The sequence below is a fragment of the Tamandua tetradactyla genome, chromosome 4 (assembly GCF_023851605.1).
Source record: "Tamandua tetradactyla isolate mTamTet1 chromosome 4, mTamTet1.pri, whole genome shotgun sequence".
Lineage (NCBI taxonomy): Eukaryota > Metazoa > Chordata > Mammalia > Pilosa > Myrmecophagidae > Tamandua > Tamandua tetradactyla.
Window position 1 is genome coordinate 35,689,284 of NC_135330.1, and position 16,358 is coordinate 35,705,641.

General features: G+C 35.9%; 1 protein-coding gene across 2 annotated transcripts in view; it reads left to right on the top strand.

The window, feature by feature from the left end:
- Positions 1 to 16,358, top strand: part of XPR1 (xenotropic and polytropic retrovirus receptor 1) — a 309,953-nt gene that overhangs the window by 228,136 nt on the left and 65,459 nt on the right. For both annotated transcript variants that reach the window (XM_077157163.1, XM_077157164.1), the window contains exons 10-11: positions 9,614 to 9,785; positions 11,792 to 11,986. In XM_077157163.1, the coding sequence (XP_077013278.1) occupies positions 9,614 to 9,785; positions 11,792 to 11,986 (367 nt within the window). The remainder of the gene's footprint in view (positions 1 to 9,613; positions 9,786 to 11,791; positions 11,987 to 16,358) is intronic.

Below are 16,358 nucleotides of genomic sequence, written 5' to 3' on the forward strand. Positions count from 1 at the left end.
GAAATTCCATTTCTTCTTGTACTTGACCTGTTTCTTAATGATTTCAAAATCACACAGTCGCAGCATGACGATAAAGAATTTCCTGCAAAAAGTGGTAGCTGTTCTCTTTGATAGTGCAAAGATAGCTCTAGGAGGGGATTTTTGCTTATTCCTAAATTAAACCAGCTCTATTCTGAGAATCAATTGGGAGAACTTTCATATAATTATTTCTTAGATTATAACTACCTATAGTATAAGGATTAGTTATTAAAATGGCCAATCTGCACAAGCTTTTTAGAATTAGCCATATTTATTTCTCACCTCTTTTTCACATTGTAAGTCTACCATCTTAAAAACTGTAGTTTTATTTCTTTTTTCTTTTATATGCCTGTTGGGTTAGCAGATGTTTTTGTTCTTAGTATTACACTAATTTTTTTTTAATTTAATGACGTAAAATATGACTTTCCTATTAAGAAAATAGTAAGCACTCAGCAAAGAAAAAGCAGCACACATTCTAACTGAAATAAGTATTTATAGAAATCAGGAAAAGAAAATGGCCCAAATCTCCTAGATTTTTTTTTCCAGATTTGATTATTAGTTTCTTATGAAAATTTCATCTTCCACCAGGATTTTTATTACAAATTCAGATTCTCCTGGGTGGGCAGTGGTGGTACAGTGGCACAGTTCTTGCCTGCCATGCCAGAGACTTGAGTTCGATTCCCAGTACCTGCCCATATGAAAAAAGAAAAGAAACAAATAAAATCCAGAATTTCCCTACAACCCTCCAATGTAATTTTAAAAAAAGTGAGTTCTTTGTGTGTAGAACTTAAATGTACTATTTGGTTAGTCACATAAGTATACAGTCACCTTTAATATATTTTGTTATCCTCTAGCAACATGCCTTTTAGAGATTTTGAGACCGAAGAAAAATTTGAGCCATTGTTTCTCTCTTTAGAGTTATACTAAAAAATAAAACATTGCCAGTTAGTACAATAGTATTAGATTACTTTTCTTATTTGGAATTATGTGTCATTCCTTTACCAGATTTTTGTGTTTTTTAAACTATATCATATTCATAAAAACGTAACATTCTTTTAGTTACATGAGATACCTTTCAGATTATAAACGCCTATTGTTTCCTATCTAAACTAATGTGAAATCTTTTTTAAGTTATTGTAATGAAGTTTTGAAAGATTCTATAACATTCAGGTGTTACTATGATTGCATCATTACAATATCAGGACAATATTATTCAGTACATTATGTGCTAAGTGAGCATTTCCCCAGTGCATCCTTCTTTATTTAAATTGCAAGCTATGATTCAGGCATGGCCAATTACTCCTATTAGCAGAATGATTCCCCATTGCACAAACATTTATCAGTGTATCTGCTGTGTTTTTTAATAAACAGGGACTTGTTGATAGAATAGATTGGCAATGATGGTAAAAGAAACAGGAGTAACAGAATAATAAAACGTACTATCAGAAGCAATAAAACACCAGAAAAAGCATTGTGGTTTGCTATTTTTGTAATAATAGTTGTAAATAGGAAGAATGCTATTTTTTTTTTTTTTTAGTTTTTTAGAAACCTCATCCTAAAGTAAAACTACATTTTGTTCTTTTTTTCCTTTAATTTTTATGGGAAAAACACATATGTGACTTGACCATAGTGATAGGCATTGGATATCATTTAGATTCAGATTTAAATCTGAATCTGTGGGGTTGGTATCTGCTGCCTCTTCCCTAAAAAAATATTTTAAGAAACATTTATTTTGACGTGAATATTGTATGTCAAATTAGTACAGGTTTATGTCCATTGTCATACATCCTCTTCCCAGGTCTGTATTTGCCCTAGTCACAATTCCAATTTAGAAGTATAAATAATACCTCTAAACAAGAATATAAACTTGTTCTTATAGTAAGCTTTTAAGGACTGCAAAAACTTCAATCACAAGCTAGAACACAATTCAATTCTGACTATACCGGGAGTTTGGCCAGATTTCACAGGTTGAGGGCAGTCTTCTACACATCTGTCCTCAGGCAGCAGTTGCAAGTTCACGTATTCCCAGAGCCACCCTCAGTTCTGACCAATTGGCTACAAATTCAGGGGGTTCCCACCACCCTCTTGGGCTTGATAATTGTCTAGAATAACTCACTAAATTCACGAAAATGGTATGCTTAAAATTATAATTTTACAATAGTAAAAGGATACAATTAAGAAACTTAAAAAATAGACACGTGGAGCAAGGCCTGGGAGAGTCAAACGCAAACTTTTGCATCTTCTCCACATGGAGTCAGAACATGTCACTGTGCCAGCACATCAGTGTGTGTTTTTTCTTAATCATGAAGTTTACTCACCCAAGCTCCAAGGTGTCCAGAATTTATATGGCGTTTCATTACATAGGCATAATTGGTAAGATCAATGCCCAGGTGGTTGAATGCAGTTTCTAGACCTCTATGCTCCCAGGGGTTGTAGAGGTCAATCTGACAAGATGTGGCTCAAAGCCACATACCCCCCCTAATAACAAAGTTGGTCTTTCTGATATAGAAAGACTCCCTACCCTACCCTAAGAGTACCTTGGCTGGCCCCACCCTGTCATCTCTTTAGCATACAAACTATCAAATGTGATCCCTGGCCTATCACAGAAAACTCCAAAGATTTAGAGGTTTACCAGTCTCCCCCCATCCCCAACCGCTCCCCATCCTCCTCCACACCCACTCACACACCCCCATGGGATGAAGGCCAGACCTTATTTTGGAAGCCAAGTTCAATACAAGGCTAATTTAAGCTTTTAGATTAGTGATCTTTACAATGTAATTTGGAAATCAGTTTTTGCCTATCTTTTCTTTAATTGAATAGATAAAATTTTTACACATATTTTACTACAAGAGTAGAGAACTGTTCTCATTCAATAATGACTATGATTTACTATGCCAAACACTGTTCTGGACATTGTATATGTATTGATTTATTTAATCCTATTGTTACCCGACAAAGGCCTTGTATTCTTCTGCCTGATGCATGGTCTACAACCAATTTTTGAGATCACGGGGCTTCAAAAAGAGAAAGAGTTTTATTACTATGCATGTAGTGAGAGAGCACCAGCCTAATGCTCACATTTGTCCGTTAGAGAGTTTAGGGGGTTCAAGGTTTTAAAGGATTTTAGCAAGGGGAGATGAGGTCATTTCAAATAGCAAGTTCAAAGCAGAAAAGGAGACAGTGTTATCATTATTTCAAAAGGAGAACATAAACTGAAAGAAAGGGAGGTAGAGCTGTCACTTCAGTACTAAAGGTGTAAACCAAAAGAAAGGAAGTAGTTAACGGCTGACTTCATTAGCATTAGGGCCTTTGCCCTACAAGAAAATGACCAGATAAAGGGCATAACAGCTCTTACAGTCCAAGATAAGGCCCGTTACACTCATTTCAGATATCGGGGCAGCTGAATTATAGTTTAGGGCTTTCATATATTTTCCTGTCTACTCCAATATCCCAGAAAGCAAAAAAGGAATATCTATTTAATGATTCAGTAATCAGAATCATCCCTTAAATCCTAATTTTTTATTACAGTTCCTCCCTCTCGTTTGATAACTATCTTCCAATCTTGAGGAATATCTGGGTGACGGTTCTTCTAACTGATTTCTTGGTTTTGCTGTTAATAACCCATGAGACTGGATCTACTATTAATTCCCATTTTACAAATGAGGAAACCAAGATTCAGAGATGTTGCCTATCCTCACACAACTAGTGAGTAATGCAGAAGGGATATGAACCCAGGCAGTTGGGCTCCCTGATCTTTTCTCTTAAAACACTTAACATTTAGCAGTTAGACCTGTTAGTTACTTTATATAAGTTGTATAACTTTGATTAAAACTAGGGTAATATAAAAATTAGAACTTGGGCGGGCCGCGGTGGCTCAGCGGGCAAGAGTGCTTGCCTGCCGTGCCGGAGGACCCCGGTTCGATTCCCGGCCCCAGCCCATGTAAAAAACAAACAAACAAACAAAATATAATAAAACAAGAAAATGTTTAAAAATGTTTCCCTTTCTTCCTCCCTTCCTTCCTTCCATCCTTCCTTCCTTCTCTGTCTTTCCTTCCTTTCCTCCCTCTAAAAAAAAAAAAAAAAAAAAAAATTAGAACTTGGAAAAAAATTATTATAAAGTTCTAAAATATAGAAATTAAAAAACAAAAAAATAAAATATAGAAATTGAGACTTCATCTTCTTAATTATTTACCCACATTAACTTAGAAGATGATGTTTAGGAAGATGAAAGGTAACATATTCTTTGTAGTGACATCTTAGTAGCTTTTTTGTGTATGTGGGTAAAACATCAGATACCCATAATAGTCTCTGGTTTTCATATTATTACACAATGAATCATCTCCCCTCTAGACTATGGGTCTTTGAGATTTTTGAGGGTAGGGACCATGTTTTATTTATCACTATAGCTCCACAATATCTGACATATAATAAATACTTAATAAATCTTTGCTAAAGATATATTTTTTCCTTTTTTTCTTCTTTTCTGAAAATTTTCCTTCCTCATAGTTTTTTTTTCTTTTTTTTAAAGAAAATGTAGGTGTTGGCTTAAGAAATTAAATGATTTTATATTTTGATCATCCATGAAAAGATCTGAATATTAGTATCTTAAAACCTCCCAGTTTCTTTTTATTTTTATGGCCCTCCCTCCATTTTCCAATCCCATCTTTTCATCCCTTTGTTTCTTATTTAATTCATTCTCCTCTTCTGTCTTATAAAGGTGTTCTATATTAGCCAAGTTTTGAGGCTGGGTTTCGGAAGTTATGAGAGTAGTGGCCATTTATCCCATGTCTGTTAAAAAGAAGATGTGTGCCCTAGGCTTACCAATTTCACAATAGTCCTTGACTGGAGATTGAGTTAGTTATACTAGCTGATCTTTTGGTGTTATATCCTAAATTTACCCATTGCTCTGTATCATTAAATCTTTTCATTTCATTCTGTAGCCTAGAGTGTCTTAAAACATTATGTAAACTGGCACCAGGATCCCTTCATGCACAGAAGGCTAATATCCCACCCTCCCAGAAAGAGTTTGGTATATCTGGAAGCTTATAGTTATAAACGGTATAGCATTACTCTGTGACTGAATATTAAAATGATTATGAAGAAATCCAATCTGTTGACTTGTCTCTCTGGCTTATTGCACTCTCTGAAAAGAGACCAAACCATGGACTCAAAACATATCAACACCCAAAAATAATATCTCAAAGCCTGCATTGTGTCCCACAGACACAATGGTCTAACTTTCAAAACTCCAAGCAGTATCTGTCATATGTAGGTGACACCCAGAATTGTTTCATAATATAGCCATTTATGTCCCTGAAATAATAAAGGGAGGTATTTAGAGAAAGAATGAGGGGAAATGGCGGAATTTGAGAGCCATTAGACACCCAGGGTGAATATTCAACTAAATGAATATGACTGATAGCAGGGGAGGTAAAGATATTGACTCATTTTCTCAGAACTATTGCTTAGTTAGAATTCCTTATTTCAGGAGTGTTTTCTGTTGTGTGATATAGAAGTGGGCTAACAAGATGGGGATTAAATCTGCATTTATACCATTTTCACTTCACACAAGGCCTCTCCATGCAGTCGGCATAGTTGAGTCTATTTCTGGTGACTGCTAATTCTTCCCTTTTTTGCAGTGCAGGGATTTCCCTTTGCTATGGTTGACAGGCTTCTGCAGTTCCACAGAATAGGTCAAGATGAGTTTGCTGTAGGTCCTCTGTAAAATGGAGATATAAATAGTATCTAGCTCAAAGAATTGTTATGGGTATTAAGCAAGCTAATGCATATATAAGCACTTAGAAAAACATACAGCATGGGCTAGTATTTAGTAAATTTAAGCTATTATACCATTGTTTTCAGAAGAGCAGGACAAGGCTGATTTTTGTGGCCCAATTTCTTTTTTAATATTTTTTATTGAGGAATCTTCACACTGAATACAGTCCATCCACAATATTCAGTCAGTGGTGCACAATATCATCACATAGTTGTGTATTCATCAACATAATCTTTTATTTTTTGGTCTATACTCTTTTTATTATTATTTTAAAATGTTTTTTTATTGTATAATATAACATGTATACAAAACAGAGAAAAAAGCAATAATGTTCAAAGCACACTTCAACAAGCAGTTACAGAAGAGATCCCAGAATTTTGTCATGAGCTACCATTCCACCATCTCAGATTTCTCCTTATATCTGCCCCAAAACACTGGAAGCTAGAAGGAGTATCAGTATAGTGATTTAGCAGCCATTATTGTTTGTTAAATCCCATTTTCTCTGTTATACCTCCTCCTTCTCTTTTAATCCTTTTCCCAATATCTAGGGATCTATGGGGAATGCCAGTTCTGATTTTTTCATGTTGAGAAGATGTGCTGGTTTGAAAATATGTACCCTAGAAAAGCCATGTTTTAATCTTGATTCAATCTTGTAGATGTCACTGTTCTTTGTTTTTTAAGAAAACAAACACTATACTTAGAACCACCAAAAATGGACATCTTAGTTAGCTTAACCATAGGCATATTTAAATAAAGTATCCATATAATCACTATAAAGCCTGGGTTTGGGCAATAAATTTCATAAACCATTAAAGTTAAGGCAACAAGGAAAAAAATTTATAAATTCAGATAGCAAAGTTCTTAAATTCTAAAATTAAACACCAGCTTAGATACCATTTGATCAGTTGTCAAAACTGAATGTTCTCAAAATATCAAGTAGAAAGTTTTTACAAATATCTGCATTGCGATACTGATCTATGTTACTAAATATTTTCCTGATTTTAGGAAAATATGAAGATGCAAATATTTTTACAATTAACATATGGAAATCTTAACCACCTAAAATGGATATCTTAGTTAGCTTATCCATAGCCATATTAAAAAAAAAAAATCTGGGCGGGCCGCGGTGGCTCAGCGGGCAAGAGTGCTTGCCTGCCGTGCCGGAGGACCCCGGTTCGATTCCCGGCCCCAGCCCATGTAAAAAATAAACAAACAAACGAAATATAATAAAAACAAGAAAATGTTTAAAAATGTTTCCCTTTCTTCCTCCCTTCTTTCCTTCTCTGTCTTTCCTTCCTTTCCTCCCTCTCAAAAAAAAAAAAAAAAAAAAAAAAATCTAAGTAATCATCGTAAAGCCTGTTTGTGCAATATGTTTCATAAACCAATTTAAAATTAAAGCAAGGAAGGAAAAAAAATCTATAGATAGAGATATCAGAGTTTCTTAAATTCTAAGTTTTAAACACTACCTTAAATACCATTTGATTTGATTAAAAAAATATTTAAGCCTAAAGAACAACTAGAAGATTCCACAAGGGTTCTGTGCAGTAGAGTAACTTTCCAGAAACCTACAACCTCCAAATGGGTCCCTAGTCTGAATATGTCCTGAGACCTAGGGGGCCCAACCTCTCCAGAACATCAGATAGTTCCGTCTCCCTACCCCGTATTAGTGTCAGACCCTTCCAATATGAAAAATTTAGAATAGCCATGGCCCGAACACCCCTAAAGAGAGGGACAGAAAGATCAAAGGTGATGGTGGAGTCATACAGAGAAGATAGGATTTAACAAATGAAAATGATTGCTGAACTATTAAATTGACATCTCTTTTAGTCTCCAGTATCTTAGAGCAGCTAGAAGTAAAAACCTAAAATTGTGGAATTGCAACCCATGTCAAACTCTGAAATATGTTCTACAACTAATTGTGGTCTATGCTTTGAAATTTATTGCTTTTTTTGTATATATGTTATTTTTCACAAAAAAAAAGGAAAAAAGTTGATTGTGATGATAAAATATATTTAAGCCTTCTAGCCTCCTATATTCTGGAGCAGCTAGAAGGAAAAATCTGAGATGATTTTATGGTAGCCCATGACAAACTCTGGGATCTGTCCTGTAACTGCTTGTTGAATAGTGCTTTGAAAACTGTTGCTTTTTATTTCTTTGCTTTGTATGTATGTTATACTATACAATAAAAAAGTTAAAAATAAGGAAAAAAAAACAAGACCATATGTTCTCAAATTATCAAGTAAAAAGTTATTACAGATAATCAGCTTTGCTAAAATAGTGAGCTATGTTACTAATTATTTTCAAAGTTTTGATTTCAGGAAATTATTTAATCTAATATTACTATAACTGCCTAGGTTTTTTAAACCATTTTTTTGTTATAAAATATAACATATATATATATACACACACACACGAAGAAAAGAAAGAAAATAAGCAATAATTTTCAAAGCACACTTCAATAAGCAGCTACAGAACAGTTCCCAGAGTTTGTCATGGACTACCATGCCCTCAACTCACATTTTTCCTTCTATATTCTCCAAAACACTGGCGGCTTTATCACAGTCATAATAATGGAATCATACAGTATCTGTCCTTTTGTGTCTGGCTTATTTCACACATCATTATGACCTCAAGGTTTATCCACGTTGTTATGTTTCAGGACATCATTTTGTCTAAATGCTGCATAATATTCCATCATATATATATACATATACCACATTTTGTTTATCCACTCGTCTGTTGATGGGCCCCTAGATTGTTTCCATCTCTTGGCAATTGTGAATAGTGCTGCTAATGAACATCAGTGTGCAAATGCGTGTTCCTGTCATTGCCCTCAACTCTTCTGGGTATATACTGAGTATTGGTATTGCTGGGTCATAGGGCAAATCAATATTTAGTTTTCTGAGGAATCGCCAAACTGACTTCCACAATGGCTGAACCATTTTACATTCCCACCAATGTGAATAAGTGTTCCAATTTCTCTGTATCCTCTCCAACATTTATAGTTTCCTGTTTAATAGCAGCCATTCTTATAGGTGTGAGGTGTATCTCATTGTCCTCTTAATTTGCATTTCCTTACAGCCAATGAAGATGAACACCTCTTCATGTGCTTTTTAGTCATCTGTATTTGTTCTTCAGAAAAGTACCTATTCATTTCCTCTGCCCATTTTATAATTGAGTTGTTTGATCTTTTGTTGTTGAGCTGTATAATTGTCTTATGTACACAGGATATCAAGCCTTTACCCAATATGTGGTTTCCGAATATTTTCTCCCACTAAGTTGGCTGAGTGGCCCAATTTTAAAATAAACATAGTCATCACCATAGCATAGTGAAACAAGAGTGACTTTGATTAGAGGATAAGACACACCTTCAGAATGTGTACAACCCTTCCCTGCCCTTCTTTTGTAGGCAAAGTAGAGCTTTTTATTCAGTCAGATAAAATGGGAGAAAGTTACAGAAATTATACCTTAGTCCTTGGGTCTCCTGCAAAATCCACCCTAGACTTTGTCCCAGTGCTTCTGTCCCTCTCTGTGCTTTTGACTTACACTCTTCCTTCTTCTCTGCTTTTTATTTTCTAACAGTAGTTATTCCTTTTTTTTAATTTCCTTTCTTAGTTATCCATTCAACTCATTCATTCCCCTCACTACTAATTCTCAACCTAGGACCTGTTCTGGCAGGTCCCTGTGTTTGTGATTGGTTCATTAGTCTCCGTTTTATCAGTTAAACCAGTCAGACATGAATTCATGGTCAGACATGAATTAGAGAAATTTAATATGACTTCTTGTTTCTGTGTTTTCTCATCTTTTTCTTTCTCCCAGTTTCGCGTATTTACAGCCCCCTTGCATAAAGTAGGCTTTGCTGATTTCTGGCTGGCCGATCAGCTGAACAGCCTGTCAGTGATATTGATGGACCTGGAATATATGATCTGCTTCTACAGTTTTGAACTCAAATGGAATGAAAATGAGGGCCTGTTGCCAGATGATTCAGGAGGTAGGTTAAGAATGTATATCCATACTACTACATTGTCAATGTAAATCAAAAAATATTGGGAATGATGACTGAGAAAATGAAGGTCATGGTGAAAACTCATCCAATAATATTGTAGACTGAATTAAATGTATTTGGCACTCTTTTTTTTTCTTAATTTTAAAATATCATTTGTCTTTTGTGTAAACAATAAAACACTAAAAGGAATGTAGTACATAAAAGCCCGGGTACTTCAGGCAGGTAAAGACATTTAACTTTCAGCTTTTTTAATTTTACTTATTTTTATTTTTTTATTTCTTTAAATACCAAAAAAGACCAAACGCAAACATTCCTATTTTGATCATTCTGTTCTACATATATAACCAGTAATTCACAATATCATCACATAGTTGCATATTCATCATCATGATCATTTCTTGGAACGTTTGCAACTATTCAGAAAAAGAAATAAAATGAAAACAGAAAAAAAAATTATACATACCATACCCCTTACCCCTCCCTTTCATTTATCACTAGCATTTCAAACTAAATTTATTTTAACATTTGTTCCCCCTATTATTTATTTTTATTCCATATGTTCTACTCGTCTGTTGACAAGGTAGATAAAAGGAGCATCAGACACAAGGTTTTCACAATCACACAGTCATACTGTGAAAGCTATATCATTATACAATCATCATCTAGAAACATGGCTACTGGAACACTGCTCTACATTTTCAGGCGATTCCCTCCAGCCTCTCCATTACATCTTGGATAACAAGGTGATAACTACTTAATGCCTAAGAATAACCTCCAGGATAACCTCAACCCTGTTTGGGATCTCTCAGCCATTGACACTTTGTCTCATTTCACTCTTCCCCCTTTTGGTCGAGAAGGTTTTCTCAATCCCTTGATGCTGAGCCTCAGCTCATTCTACGATTTCTGTCCCACATTGCCAGAAAGGTCCATACCCCTGGGAGTCATGTCCCACTTTTTAGCAATCTCTTTATCTGATATAATTCGGATCTTAAATTATGTGTTATAATTTTAACCATCTATTTGCCAAGAGATTTACAAATTATGCTTAAAGAATCCTAAGACTCAAAGTAAAAAAACAAAAGTTCTAGTACATTGGTAGCTGTACTACCAGTTGTACTAAAGCACAAATGCTTTAGTGCCAATAATTTGCCATCACAGTATGTTTTATAATATGGTGCTTTGAGAAAGTCATTATAGATTGTTTATTTTCTTTTTGTTTTTATCATGGGAAGGTACCGGGAATCGAGCCTGTGTCTCTGGCATGGCAGGCGAAGATTCTGCTACTGAGCCACCATTGCATCGCCCAGATTGTTTTTTAATTCTTATTTGGGACCCTTTTTCCTTTCGGCTTTTGTTCTCACACTTAACTCATGCCAGTTATTAAAGAATTTTGCTTTAATGATAAATCTCTAATTTAGATAGATTATGTTACATCTAACAAAGGTTGATGAAGCCAATGCTGACACATTTTTTATTGCCAGTGGATCACAATTCTATGTAGGTCGATAACAAGGTACTACATTCCTAGAATTCTAAGACAGTCTTTGATTAAAAAAAAAAGGCACAAGAACATGCACAACCTACTATGAGTTTATAATGTTGGAGTGGCTTGGAGTTCATGAAATTAGCTAGAAACACCAGTGAGCATTGCAGCTTTTCAGGTGTTTCAAATTACATAGCCAGACCCATCCAGGTTTTTCCGTTTTGGTTAGTTTGGGATTTTCTTGCAGTTTTATCACATACTCCAAGACAGATAAAAATATAAGAGGGCAAATTTTCCCACTAGTACCACTTACGTATTTTGCCTTCCCTCCTGTACTTTCCTACCACTAAAAAGTTTTAAGAATACAGAAGTTGCAAAGAAGAAAGTGATTCTGAAACCAAGGCTCCTTGTTTTTATGGACCTGCTAGTGATTACACTATATGGCTAAGTGATATGTTCAAGTAATTTTTTTATCCTTGTAATTTTTTCTTCTTTGAAATCTTCACAGAGCCAGAATTTTGCCATAAATATTATTATGGTGTGCGGGCCATTGTTCAGTGCATTCCTGCTTGGCTTCGCTTCATCCAGTGCCTGCGCCGATACCGAGACACAAAAAGGGCCTTTCCTCATTTAGTTAATGCTGGCAAATATTCCACAACTTTCTTCATGGTGACGTTTGCGGCTCTTTACAGCACTCACAAAGGTATTCTATGAATCTGTTTCTTATCCTGGTTACTTTTCCATTTGTCATATGTTGTTTTAGTTTTGTTTTTTTAACTATTGTAGTTGTGGTTCCTTTAGTTATACCAGTTTGTTTTGTCTGTCTGTTTTTTACTGTGGTAGCATATATACAGCATAACATTTCCCTTTTTAACCACTTCCAGGTATACAATTTAGTGATGTTAATTACATTCGCAATGCCTGCTACAGTTACCACCTTTTCTTACCAAAACTCTTCCATTGTCCCAAACAAAAGCTCTATATCTGTAAGCATTAACTCCCATTCCCCACCCACACCCGTGCCTCTCATAATTTGTAATCTACTACCAGTTTTTTCTTGAACATAATTTTAGTCTCATTCCAATATTTACTAACAATTACCATTTGAAGAGAAGCACTCATACAGAATGGGAAGGATCTGTGATAATGTTTGAAATCCTGAATTATGTTTAATGAGCTCTGTCTGTGGATACATTGGGTTTTCATTTTTTTCAGACTTCCTTGTTCGTTAATGATGTTGGGGGAAATACTAGGTGAAAAAGATCCCCTCTGGCAATCATGTATATTTTTAATCGCTTTCCTTCACTAAGTAGAAGTATTGTTTCCAGCCCATTTAACTGCAAATCTAGTTCTCTCATCCCTCTAGTTTCTTATTCCCATGGCAACCCTTCATTACTTGAGGCTGTTCTTCTGTTGGGTGGATAAAAAAGCTTTTAGGTTCTGAGCCACATGCAGTCACTCCATTAGAATTTTTAACCTTGTTCTAAGAACTGTCAGTCAGAGACCTCACTTCTTTTACCAAAGTGCATTCCTTCTTTGTCTATTTAAATCAACATCAGCCAACACCTTAGAGGCTACACTTTCTTATCTGTAAGTGGGAAAGAAAAGTTACTAATTGAGATTATTAAAGCTATTTTAAAATACTTTGGTGAAATTTTTTCAGTGAATTTTTTTAAATCGAGAGAGAGGCTATATTTTAGGATCCTTAGCTAGTGCTCGAAGACTATTTGTCTAAGGTATGTTTGATGGTCATGAAGGATTAGGGCATTGTTTTAATATTGCTTGAATTTGTTCCAGCAGAATGTGCACTAACAAACATCCACTTTTTGCAGTAGATTTAGCTGTTAGAACAGCATTGATAAATGTAGCTAATGATTTTACCACCCTGTTAGCACTCTTGTTAAAAGCTGTAATTTAACTAAGTCCTTCAGTGAAGGAAACATCCCTGGAGCTTTCATGATTTTAAGTCTTGCTAAGGAATGCTGTCATATAGTCCAGGCATGGACTGGTTTGATACATGACTCCTTTTACTGAGTTATTATGAATCCTTTATTTTCTTCTATCCCTATTTTGGGTTTTTTTGTTTTGGCTGAATACTTTAGATCCTACTGTATTATTAATTCTATTGATATTATTCAGTAAAAGCCTGAAAATCTGAATTTCTCAAATCTGCAGACACTCCAAAGCTAGAGAAACAATGGTTTGAATAATATTGTGTTTGTGTACCCTTTAAAGAATTTTCTAAACTTGTTTGCCTCTTCCACATTTTTTAACACTTTTACTATAAAATATAACAAAGCAAAGAAAGAAAAAAGCAATAATTTTCAAAGCACATTCCAACAGGTAGTTATAGAACAGACCCCAGAATTTGTCATGGACTGCTATTCTACCATCTCATATTTTTCCTTGTGGCTGCTCCTAAAAACTGGAGGCTAGATGGAATATTAATATAGTGATTCAGCAGTCATACTTCTTTACCTAAACCTATTCCCTCTGTTATACCTCCTTCTTCTCCCTGATCATTCTCCCAATCCGTAAAGATCCCTGAGCAATGTCCATTCTGACTTTTTGTGTTGTAAAGAGGTGTCAACACTCAAAAATAGGGGGGTGTAATTAATTGATAATCTTGGAGAGGCTGGTCCCTCTGGGCTTAAGGGTTTATCTGACCTAGGATTCCTCCAGGAATTATAGGTTCCAGGAAAGCAAACTAAGTGCATGAAACCTTTATAAAGTCTCAATTCAAGCCCTGCATGTTCTCAAGAGTCAACAGGAGTGATGCTGGTTGAGGGTTAGCAAACCATGGCTATCAGCACTATCTGATTGAAGCTTGCATAAGAGTTGCCTCCTAAAGAGCCTCTCAACTCCACTTGATCTCTCTTAGCCACTGATGCCTTATTTTATTAAGCATCTTTTAATGTCCCTTTTTCTCCCGTTGGTCTGGAAGGTGTTGTTAATCCCATGGGGCCAGGACCAGACACATTCCTGGTAGCCATGCCCCACGCCACCAGGGAGACTTTCACCCCTGAATGTTATGTCCCACACAGGTGGGGAGGGCAATTACTTTCCTTGCAAGAGTTGGGCCTAGAGAAAGAGAGACCACAACTGGGCAACAAGGAGGCTATGGGCAGCCTTAGCTTCTTCTGCCCCAGATACAAGTTTTATAAGGGCAAGCCTCAAAATCAAGTGCCTGGCCCATTTTGGTGGGAGTCCCCAATCATTGAGAGGGTACCCAGAGCTTCCCAGGTAGAAAAGTTTAATAGTTCCATATTTATATCTGTTTTTTCCTTCGGATCCTCAAGAGACTCCAGCAATACTTTCCAATTATCAGCCTACCACAAACTGAGATGCATCCCACCATTACACTACACTACACCAAACTACAAGGCCTTATCCCACTCTAGACCCAGAAGTCTGGTCCATTCAAATGAGCTATCCAGACAGGTTGATTTAGATAATATGTTAGAAAAAATTTAGGTTCTATACATAATAAACTGTTCTGCCTTTGATCCCATACAGTTGGTGAAGATCTAGAGTGCACATACTATCATTTTTTACCCTGTATTCTGATTTACGTTAGACCCGGACAGTTTGGCTTCATTTTTAACTCTAATTGAGACTTAATCTCCCTTTTGGTTACTTTGACTGTTAGTATACCTAACTGTGCTAACCTTCAGGGCTGGAGCACTCCATCTCTGGGTCCCAGGTGTCACAGAGTTACTGAAAGTCCCAGAGAAATACCAGCTGATACACGTATAGCTCAGTGTCTCAGCATCTAGAAATACACTTACAACTTCAGACTAAGTATAGCTGCTGTAAGAACTTACAGCCTAGGCTCCAATTTTCTTATAAATATTTTCTGAAAGAGACAGTAGCATATTTGTTCTTCTGTTTCTGAGTTATTTTGCACAACACATTGTCCCCAGGGTTTATTCCTTCTTGCACATTTTTAAGTTGATATCTGAAAATTTTCGTCTTAAGCCTTAATTACGAAGGGTGTAATTTCCAGGGTATTTTAAATATTCACATTTTAAAACAAAAATTGCTAAATCTTTCTATTATCTGTATCTTTTTAAAAAATTTTATTTATTTATTTATTTATTAAAAAATTTAACAAATGAACAAAAACATTCTTAACATATCATTCTGTTCTACATATATAATCAGTAATTCACAATATCATCGCATAGTTGTACATTCATCACTGTGATCACCTCTTAGAACATCTGCATCAATCCAGAAAAAGAAATGAAAAGAAAACAAAAAATTCATACATACAATACCCCTCACCCCTCAGCCCCATCAATCACCAACATTTCAATCTATTAAACCCATTCCAACATTTGTACCCTCCTTCATTCACTTTTAATCTGTATGTTTCACTTGTCTGTCAAAAAGGTAGATAAAAGGAGCATCAGACACAAGCCTTCCACAATCACACAGTCACACTGCGAAAGCTATATCATTATACAATGATCTTCAAAAAATATGGCTACTGGAACACAGCTCTACATTTTCAGCAGCTCCCTCCAGCTTCTCCATTACACCTTAACTAAAAAGGTGATATCTATTTAATGGATAAGAATAACCTCCAGGATAACCTCCAGGATAACCTCCTGACTCTGGAATCTCTCAGCCATTGACACTTTACTTTGTCTCATTTTGCTCCTCCCCACCTTGGTCGAGAAGGCTTTCTCAATCCCTTGATGCTGAGTCCTAGCTCATTCTAGGATGTCTGTCCCATGTTGCCAGGAAGGTCCACACCCCATGGAATTATGTCCCACGCAGAGAGGGGGAGGGCAGTGAGCCTCCTTTGTCGTGTTGGTTGAGAGAGAGAGGCCACATCCAAGCAAAAAAAGAGGTTGGTTCTCTTGGGGGTAACTCTCAGGCCCAATTACAAGTAGGCTTAGCCCATCCTTTGCAGTTTAATTTTCATGTGAACAAATCCCAAGATTGGGGGCTCTGCCTATTGCTTTGGTTGTCCCCACTTCTTGTGAGAATATCAGTAATTTCCACTTGGGGAAGTTGAATTTTTCCCTTCTCACCATTCCCCCAAGGGGACTTTGCAAATACTTTTT